This window comes from Cucumis melo, chromosome 10, assembly GCF_025177605.1.
Source record: "Cucumis melo cultivar AY chromosome 10, USDA_Cmelo_AY_1.0, whole genome shotgun sequence".
Classification (NCBI taxonomy): domain Eukaryota; kingdom Viridiplantae; phylum Streptophyta; class Magnoliopsida; order Cucurbitales; family Cucurbitaceae; genus Cucumis; species Cucumis melo.
This window is the reverse complement of record NC_066866.1, coordinates 21,842,936-21,854,081: the sequence shown is the minus strand read 5'-3', so window position 1 is coordinate 21,854,081 and position 11,146 is coordinate 21,842,936. Positions and strand designations below refer to the sequence as shown.

At 28.3% G+C, this 11,146-nt stretch overlaps 1 protein-coding gene across 1 annotated transcript; it reads right to left on the bottom strand.

The window, feature by feature from the left end:
- Positions 1 to 437: 437 nt before the first annotated feature.
- Positions 438 to 1,296, bottom strand: LOC103491919 (MLP-like protein 329). The gene is made up of 2 exons (XM_008452035.3): positions 1,061 to 1,296; positions 438 to 895 (listed from the first exon to the last, which is right to left on the bottom strand). The coding sequence occupies exons 1-2, from the start codon at positions 1,248 to 1,250 to the stop codon at positions 627 to 629; spliced, it is 459 nt and encodes a 152-aa protein (XP_008450257.2). The 5' UTR covers positions 1,251 to 1,296; the 3' UTR covers positions 438 to 626.
- Positions 1,297 to 11,146: the final 9,850 nt, after the last annotated feature.

Genomic DNA, 11,146 nt, shown 5'->3' with positions numbered 1-11,146 from the left:
TACCGTTGGCGTTAAGGTTACAACATGCATGAGAAGTATGAATGTAATATATATTTTGTTTCTCTCACAATCTATATCATTATTAATTTTAAAATTAAGATCTATATCATCAATATCAATTTCCTTTGTCTTAATATTTTGAGGTATAGATTCTTTATTTTGCTTTCATTGGTTGAGACCAACCATTCATTTATTTTCACTAGATTCGACCAAATGATAAATTACAAATTCTAAACAGAAAATTATAAAATATTATTTCTGGTTGTTAACGTCTAAAAAAAGAAAGAAAAAAACCTAAGAGATAATAAGGAATAGTAAAAATAATGAAACTATTTACAAAATATAGTAAAATGGGATTATAGAGAGTTAAATGAATTTTACTATATTTTGTAAATAGTTTTAATATTTTGCTATTTTTAAAAATGTCTAAATCAAAGTTATTAATATTACCATATATGTTTTATTATAATGAAAGACCAAAAATGGTCACGTACAAGAAAAATAGAAAAAGAAGAAGGCAAACATAAGGATGGAGCCTCCATCTATATCTATTTTACGTAAGGATGGGAGAGTGACTTCATTTTAATAAAAAAAACCATAAACTTGATTAAACCATTTTATTTGTCCTAATTATGAATGAGATAGGCTTCCGCATCCTTAATAAATTTAGCAATTAATTGAAGGTAATTGTATGGATCAGGCGTGGTAGGATCATACTTTTCATATTCTATAGTTATGTAAACCACACATTGTTGGGGGCCCTTCGGTACGATCTCAGGAATGATCTTGAACCTTTTATATTTCTTTAACAAATCTCCTTTCACCGCAATGAAACTTATTTTAAGCGTTTCGTCGTCGAATTCCGGTTGTTCTTTCAAAACCTCAGCTTTCCCATCTGCTTTTTTCACAAAATTAATATAATCATATATACAAAACAAGTCAAAGACTTTCAGAAAAATTGTTATATATTCACTCAATAAAGCAAAATTAAAGTTAACAAAAAATCAAAGTGGATATATAATGTATAGATAGCTATGAGATGGATGGTTTTCTTACGCACCGATGGTGTAATTCCATACTTTTATGCAGTCATGACTGCTATTGTCCCAATCACCTTCGTGAACTGCTACGTCTTGAATGGTTGAAGTAATATTAGGAATATGATAAACATTATTTTTGATGAAATAATAGTATTTCTCGGAATCTATATTCATTTCTACTGGCTCCATAATTTTTTGAACACAAGACATGATTTCGTTTAAAGATATATAAAACTCACCCACACACAAACCCCAATGCCTTCCTCCTTTTATATATGCAACCTATTGGTCAACTATTTTGAATATTTATATGGGATAACCATAGACTTTCATCAAAAGTTTAAAGTAATTGGCAATGACAAAAGATTCATCTACGAAGTCGACTTCAACCACATCTGTTACATGGTAATAATTAAATTTAGGTTTAAATCCTATCTATATTTCTAAAACATTTTAAAAATATTTATTTTAGTTCTTGAGTTTTTAAGAATAACTTACTTTGATTCTTGTCGTTAGGATTTGCTAACTCTTCGAAGAAAGATGACGCGGTTTCTATATTTGGATGATTAAGCTCTAGATTTATCATATTAATTAAATTCATTAATTGTGAGAATATTTATTTGCAATTTTGTAGTTTATTTTCTCTATGAGTTGTTCTTAAATTTATATTTTTAGTTTTATTTCATTTTGTTGTAGATGTTAACACCAATATGTGAGTTCAAATATATTTTTGGGAAACTTACATAAATGTAACAAAACTGTAAACTATTTACGGCCCGTGTAATAAAACTCATAAAGTTAGCCATTTTTTTAAATATTTCAGGTTTGTCCTTCCATATTTCTTTTCTTCCTCGCGATTCGTCTTCCTCCTACTATTTCGTCTTCTCCATCTTCACCTGCGATTTCGTTTTTCTTCTTTTCTCTTTTTCTTTTCTGCGATTTCTTTCCATCATCTTCCTTATTTTTCAATTCTTTATTTATGCCAATTAATCTTTCCATTGTTTTTCTTCTTTTCCTCTTCGTTTTTTTCACTTCAATTTTTTCCATCATCTTTCTACTTTTCTTTTTTTTTTTCACTACGATTTATTTCCTCGTCTTTCTTCTTTTCCTTTTTTTACGCGTTTACATTTGGATAACCAAATTTAAATGACTGTGTACAACAAAATAGCAAAATCTAAAAGATCGTGTATAAGGAATCTTAAAAAAAATCATTTATATTGGAATAGCCAAATGTAAACGATCGTGTAAAAAAATGTGTATAAAGAATCTTGAAAAAAAAATCATTTAGATTGGAGTAGCCAAATGTAAATGATCGTTTACTTTTAAACGATCGTGTAAAAAAAATAAAAGATTGTGTATAAAAAATCTTAAAAAAAAATCATTTGGATTGGAGTAGCCAAATGAAACGATCGTGTAAATAAATCTAAACAATCGTGTAAAGAACGAAAAGGTATTATGATCTTATGTCTATAAGATCAGCATGTTGATCTAAGTTGACATCGTCGATGAGTAATGAAAAGGACGAGACAGTGGTCTGTATGGTCAAAGTAATCTTTAGAAGTATATAAAGATATTGTCAAAGATATTTACGCATGCATTCAAGGTAACCTGAAATTAGACATTATGGAGGAGAGTTACTCATGCATTTAGGGGGAGCCTGGAGTCTGAAGCTAATACGCATGTTATTTAGTCATATAATTGAACAGAGTTTGTATGTTGTATCGATGTATATTCACTAAAGTGAATCTTAACAAAATTACTCACTAAGATTGTGTGCACAGCTCCCCAGACGTAGGCAACATTGGCCGAATTGGGTTACCAAAGTTTATTGTGTTATTCTTTTCTGCTGTCCCTCTAGCTATTACAATAGTCATTAGCTTTAGTATTAACTGGAGGTTTAATTGATTATCTCACATTACTTTTTTACAAACTATACCAAAATTATTTGATTCTATCAATGCCATTGATAGAAGAATATCAGTGTATCAAATGTTTGTTATTGATAGATTGTGAAATTTTGCTATTTTTTATCATTCTCCTTCTTATTATTTGCTTCAAATTTCATGGCAACCTGACATGAGTTCTATAAAATATTGTAAGGTTTTATAAACTTTAATACCACGTTAGATACTTACAAAGTATTGTATCTCACAATCAGCTCACTAACTATTTACATAAACCATTTTTAATTTTTTATTTCTTAAAATAGTTGCAAATATAACAATTAGGTTAAAAATATTGACATATATAGCAACATTTTTTAAAAAATTGTAAATATAGCAAAAATTGTTAAAGTCAATCGCAGATAAACTTTGTTTTGCAACTTCTTAAAAATGTTGTTATACATGTCAATATTTTTTCTAAAATTGCTACCTTTATAATTAATTAATCTAATTATTTGTTCGTTTTTTTAAAATTTTAACGATATTTCTTACTATTAATAATTTGATCTATTTATTTATTATCAAAAAAAGAAAAAGAAATATAAAAATGCATGTGTTTTTAAAGTCGCAAGAAAATGCATCAAATATATATTCTTAACTCAAAACAACTCAATGATTGCACCCTACAAACTTTTTAATAAAATAATACCAACTCAAATCTACACCCAAACCAAACATAGGCAGTTATTACAAACTTAAATAACCAAACTTTTATCTTTTGTAAGTGGCAATTAAGTGGGATAGCTTTTATTTAACATATAAATATATGCATGCATTAACGCATGCAGTAGGTACTACTTGATTCTGTTCATTATGTCATGAGTTCACTAAAATAGAATACTCCCATGTTTTCTTCCAGACGACAGTCCCATAGTTTCCCTCATTATAGTTTTCATCCTTAGCCGTCAAGATAAAATGGTAGTTCACTCCCGACACAATCTGTGACTCACAGTTCACAACACTACTCAATGTCAACTGATGTACTCTGATATTGTCCATTTTTCTAATTTTTTCAGGTGTGGACTTTCAAGATCCTCAATTGTTATGTAACTACTCGACATTTTAATTTCTTTAAATAGACACACACTTATGAATTATTGCTAATCCACAAGTGCCTCTCCTATCCAAACAAGAGAGTTTCATATTTATACCACCACTCTCAATTCATTTCTCCTTTCCTTCCAACATAAATTAACTATTATTGGTTGTTTTTCTTATCTTTAATTATTTTTCATCTTTTCATTGTTTAGTAAATAATTTTGTTTTTATTTTATTCAACTTAAATAACAAATTAAATTAAACGTGGGTCACCGGTCTGTAAATATATATATATATATATCAAACTTACTAAAGAAATGAAATATGCGTATCTTCAGTTTCAAAGTTTGGCAAATCACTTACCAAAAGATATATATATATATACATGGAGGAGGACATGCTTCTTTGTGTGTGTGTATATATATATATGTTTGTAAGCATGGAATCGTGGATATGGAATTAAGACAAGTATTGCGACTTAGTTGCGCTTGGGGACTAAGTTGAGGTCATGTGATAAAAGGGATAGACATTCACTTCTGCGTTGCTTGATTCTTTTGATATATCAATTGAGTACAAGTTTTCATATCATTTGTCCAAGTGCAAGTGAAGAAGGAGGTTTCCTAGATAAGCCATGGTTGATCATACTAAAATTGTTTTGAGAAGATATAACTTAGTATGATCGATAAAATTTTTTTGAAAGTTCTTTAAGTTATATCTTCTCAAATTTTTTTTATCGATCATACTATTTTTATAAAATTATCGATGACAGAATTTAGAAAATTTTGGAGTTAATGTTAGAATTCTAGAGGTAAGGAGTCGATCTGTAACGATCCAAACTTTCAAACTAAGCCGAGGTGATCATTACTCAAAATACATGTAACAAAAGACGTTTTCTTGAAGAATGAAAAACCAAAATTCGTATAAGATTAATATCAAATAAATGATTGTAAAACATAAAATTGACAAAACCAATAAAAATAATGTGAAAACGTGACTTGCGGGTTCTAACACTTTTTAAAGAAAATAAAGATAAATAGATAAGTCAAAACTTTAAATAAAATGTCAAAATTAAAAATAATGAAAAAAACTGATAAATACAAGCGGAAGTAAAATAAGGTTCTCATATGGCATGTCACGAACCCTTCCTATCACTCGCCAACTTTCCAGATTCTTGTTACTTTTTGCCTAAAATATTAAACATAGAAAAGAGTGAGTAAATAAAATACACCAAGTAAGGGATCCTGTTATTGGTCTCGCTAGGTGATCTGTCAACTTCTCGTTAGGAATATAATAATCGTGTCATGTGTCCAATGGAGTACATGTAAGCAAATGAGACCATATGAACACCCCTAATAGTGCAAATGATCCTGTAGAAACACCCTTAGTCGTGCTAGTGATCAAAGGTACACACTTCCAAACATATCTGTGATACATAGGTACATTCCTAATCGTGCGAGTGATCCAGTTGTAACACCTCTAATCGTGCAAGTAATCCCACCAAAATTAACAGACACACCACATTCCAAAAGCATAACAATCCATAAAACGTACGTGAATCCATAAATCATTCTTAATTATCATATTACATTAGTCAGCATTTACTCAAACCAACTATGCCTTTTAGCTAACATCAATGCATATTCCATAACCACATGCGATCTCTTAAATTTATATTTGAAGGTCCAGTAGTAGAATCTCTTACCTCAAGATTAACCAAAAGTTTATTCCCTAGCTAACAGTCAAAACTTTCCAATGTACAGAGTAATGGGAAATTCAAATAACTTAATTAAAAAAAATAAGATTTGACTATTGTCTCAAAAGTCCTCACAAATCAACTTACCCAAAGTTGAGGTTGAACCAATTCAAATGTGATTGGTAAAATTCCAAATATTAATTCCTCTAATTTAACCAATTGAACTTCAAGGGAAAATTAATCCAACTTCAAGAAAGTTATTCAACTTAATCCCAAAAATTAATTTACTTAGACTAAAAATTTTATATTTAATGAACATACCTAAAATCCAATCAAAACACACCAATGGAAATACCAAAGTGGCTAAAATTGTTAAATGGCTAACTTAAAAAAAGAGGGCAACAACTTGGCTAGGAAAGGAAGAAGCTTGCGCCTCAAGTAGAACAGCGAAATGGCTTGAATCTTGAAAGGGACGACTCTAGTAGCTTGCCAGAGGAACATGCGGCTCAGATCTAGGGAGGGTCGCGGGAAGCAAATGACTGGGAGCCAAATGGTTGTAGCTTGGAATCGTCCAATAATGAAGCTAGTAGATGATAGATGGTGTGGACTCAGCTTCGTCTGGACAAGGGACACTTGATGAAAAGGGTGAGAATGGCTAACGACGACTTGGCGATCAACTGATGACGAGGTCAGCAGCTGACGGTGGCAACTCGTCGCACCTAGAAATGCACGACAGTGGAGGACAAAAAGATCACAAATCGCGGTGGGCTAGGGCAAACAGAGAAGAAGAAGATGAGAATTTCATTTACACGCACTCCGAGGGTTTAAATAAATAAATAATAATAGCAATAATAATGATAATAATAATAATAATGTTATTATTATATGGTGTCTTTTCAAAAATATAATAAAGCAGCAAAATATTTACACCGTATAGAACAATTCTAAAAATGAAAAAAGCCTACAGGCCCAGAATGAAAAATATAAAAAATGTCTCGTCAACAACGCGCGTAATATATTTGGTACACGAATCATATAGATTTGCCTATTGTTTGGTACATGATTTAGATTTATTTAGATTTATTTTTTCAATTCAATCGTTTAATTGGATTACACGATCGCTTAGATTTGGTTACACGATCGTTTAGATTTGGCTAAAAGGTTGTTTTCAAGATTCTTTTGGTACACGATTGATTAGATTTGTTTACATGATCGTTTTTTTCTTTCAAGATTCTTTGGTACACAATCGTTTAAATGTGGCTAAACGATTTATTTAATTCTTTTGTAGCGATTTTTTTAAGATTCTTTTTATACACGATCTTTTAGATTTGGTTAGTCCTAAATCTAAACAACATAAAAAAGAGGAGGAAAAGAAGAAAGACGATGCACCCAGCGAAAAAGGAAAAAGAAAAAGAAGAAAGACAATAGAAAGGAATCATATTTGATTACCCAAATCTAAACGACATAAAAAAAGAGAAGGAAAAGAAGAAAGACGATGCACACAGCGGAAAAAAAATAAAGAAATACGATAGAAAGGGGACGTAACAAAAGAATATGAAAAGAAGAAAGACGATTCGCAGCAAAAAAAAAAAAGAAAAGAAAAAGAACAGTAAAGGAAGAAAGATGATTCACAAAGAAGAAGAAAGATGGAAGGACAAAACTGAAATGTTTAAAAATAACTAACTTTATGGGCTTTGTTACACGGACCGTAAATATTTTAATAGTTTGTTATATTTATGAAACTTTCCTTTATTATTTTTCTTTTTCTTTTTTTATTTTTCTTTTATTTTTTTACCAAAATAAATAAAAACCATCGATTCGTTTAATTCCAATTCAATCAACTTTATCTTTCTCTAAAAAGTAATTATACTTTTACAAATAATTATATTTTCTCACGATATCATTATTTTCCTTTTTCTCCTAAATAAATTTTTTTCTCCAAATAGTTACATTCTCAAAATTATAATTATTTTTACCTTCCAAAAATTAATTAATTAATTACATATATATACACACACTAATACCATAAAATTAATCATAACCCTTAAAATCCACAACTTTTAATTTAAAACCACACACCATACAATTTAATTCAATTGTCAATAAATTCAAAAATTAAATTCCTCCCATTAATTAAATAATCATCCAACAATATTTAGTTAATTCCAGTTTCTAAAAAACCAAATAATTTTCGTTCAATACATTAAGAATATATAACACCCAATAAATTAAATCTAATTAAACAAAATTAAGGTAATTAATTTAAGAGTTATCTAAATTTTTAGGTGTTATACGATCTTTGAGAGTCCAATCGAATTCCAATACATTATTAAAACTCTAATATATGCCATTATCAGCAAAAGATAGTTGTGTTTTGGAGAAAGGATATTTATTAAAGGAGAAAAAGGATAATTACTTTGGAGAAAGATAAACAATAATTAATTATTTGTAAAAGGATAATTACTTTGGAGAAAGATAAACAATAATTAATTATTGTGGAAGATAATTAATTATTTTGGAGAAAGATAAATAATAATTAATTATTATGGAAGATAATTAATTATTTTGGAGAAAGATAAATAATAATTAATTAATAAATATCCTTTTCTCCAAAACACAACTATCTTTTTCTTAAATAAGTATATTTCAACAAATATAATTATCGTTTCCTTTAACATAATAATTATAAATATATTTCCACATATACATATAATTATTCAATCTCCAACAAACTTTCCACCCCACAGTTTAATTAAATAACATCCATAATTATTTAATTAAATTCAACTTCAACAACACTAAAAATCCACAACTTTACTTAATCCTCTTAACCTACCATTTAAACAAAAACTTAACAAACACCACATGCTAAAGCCTCTAATTAATTAAATATTCATCCAAGAAATATTTAATTAATTTCAATTCCCACCTAAATCAAATAATTCTCATTAAATGGATTCAAAATAATGCCCAATAAATTATCTTAATTTTTGGGGCGTTACAATCTTCCCTCCTTTAACAACTTTCGTCCTCGAAAGTTCTAATCTTTGAACAACTTGGGATACTTGGCTCTCACGTCTTAATTAATAACAATTTCTACCAAATTCCAAAATCTTTATTTAAATATACACACCCATGTATATATATTTAATTAATCCAACACGAAACAACTGAATATATTCCTTAACTTTGAAGTCCACTTAATGTAATACCCATAATAAGTTCCTTAAATTTATTGGGTGTTACAGAATCCTAACGCAACAAAGATGAAAGTAAGCTAGCTCTTTTTAAAAGTCTAAGAACAAAAATAGACGTTTTAAAAAGTTTAAGAGCGAAAATATAACAAGATACAAACTTTAGGAAACAAAATAGGATTTAAATTTTAAATTTATCTTTACCCATAATTTAAGTTTTTGGGTGAAATTAATCACTAATTAATTAAAAAAGTTTAAACGGACGAGTGAAGATAAATTTAATATTGGATCATGTAACAATAATATTGAATAAAATTGTAAGGTTTCATTAACATGGATAGCAGGTTATATAAATAGGAAGTTACATCTAAAAATCAAATGAGTAGCTAGATAGAGGACTAACATAATCTCTTTTTAGAAATAGTACACGTTTGTTACTCTACTTTTGTTGCATGTGTTATTGCATGTGTTATGTAAAAATTAGAAAGAAAAGTAAATTTTAATGGTTTAATAATACCACTTTCATTCATGAATAATGGGGTTTTTTTTTGAAAAAAATTAATTAGAAACTCAAAGAAAATAAAGGTAAATATTAAAAATATAAATATTTATAAAAAATCACAAAATCAAGATTTTAAAATCAAATATAAATCCAGTGACAATGATTAAAAATTAAATTTGACATAAAATTTTGAAACAAATAAAAAAATGATTAAAAACAATAATAAGCAATATTTTAATTTCTGTGACGAAAATAAAAGCTATCTCATAAGAATAATTGGTTGATAAAGTTTAAATGTCTACTCAAAAGATTTATTGACCCATTTTTTATAAGAATATTTAAGATCCATCACTCTGTTCTGACTATTTGCGAACCTCTAAATTTGATTGGACATTGTCAACTTTCTTTGACCATACAAGCAAGAGTCTTCGATTACTTGGGAACAAGTTTCTATTAGTTTAGGCCCGTTTTGTAACGTTCTTGTTCCTTGTTTCTTGTTTTTGTTTCCATTTTTTAAGAAACAGAGGTGTTTGATAACGTTCCTTGTTTCTCGTTTTCAAAAAATGTAAAACGTTTCTCATTTTATCAGAAATTATTGGGAACAAAAAAAAAAAATAGTTTCTTCTGTTCCGTTTCTCAATTGCTTCTATTGGTTTCTTTTTTCTCTATTTATTTCCATTTGTTTCGTTTTACTTGTTCTCAATTATTTTTATTTTTTTCCTTTCATTTTTCTCAATTATTTTTATTGACTTTTTTTTTTCTTTTTCTCAATAAATTTTATTGGTTTTCTTTTCATTTTTCTCAATTATTTTTATTAGTTTCGTTTGACTGTTTCTCAATTATTTTTATTGGTTCATTATTCTTTTTTCAATTATTTTTATTGGTTTCATTTTCCTTTTATCTCCATCGTATTCTCCAAATAATCATCCTCTTCCTCTTTCACTCATCGTTTTTCTCTGCACACTGTCTTCCTCTTCACCTCTCATCGTCTTCCTCGACAACCCGAACTCTTCTTCTTCATCGGATCCATAGTTTTTGCCTGATTGTTCCTCTTCGTCGTATCCATAGTTTTCATCTTCCTCTTTGAGCAAATCTGGGTTTTCGTTGTAGGGTTTTCTCTAAAGCATCATAGGTTAAGAGTTAAAGGTTAAATTTTGTTTTGTTTCTTTCAATTCTGAATATTGAAGACATAATAACTTACTTTAAAATTAATATTAAATTCTATATGTCACGAAATAACGATGAGATTGTTGAAATTGATGGATTAAAAAGAGAAATTGTATGAGTAAGAGATGATATTGCCAATCAAATTTGGCAACATTTGAAGGATAAATATAATTTTATGTTTATGTTATTATTTTTATTCGTGCATTGATACTTCTTCGTATTAAATTAAAAAACTTTTGATAATTTTATTTGTTATGTTTGATGGATTGACCTATATTTTTGTTTAATGTTTAATTGAAGTAGATGTGAAAAATAAAAAATAAATCTAGAAGAAAATCAATAAATAAGAAACAATTATCAAACACATTTTTTGTTTCTGTTTTTTTTTTCAAAAAACAAGAAATAGAAACAGTTATCAAACGCATTACTGTTTCTTGTTCCAAAAAAAGAAGAAACAAGAAATAGGGAACAAGGAACAAGAAACAGAGAATAGGAACGTTACCAAACGGCCCTTAGTTGCAAATAATTTTTTTTAAAATAATGTGTTTCTTAAAAAATATGTCAATAAT

What these genes read in the sequence shown, in the direction of transcription:
- LOC103491919 (XM_008452035.3), bottom strand. Translation starts at nt 1,250, where the DNA reads ATGTCTTGTGTTCAAAAAATTATGGAGCCAGTAGAAATGAATATAGAT. An exon ending in AGTATGGAATTACACCATCG is followed by an intron (nt 896 to 1,060) that starts GTGCGTAAGAAA and finishes TGAAAAAAGCAG; the next exon opens with ATGGGAAAGCTGAGGTTTTG.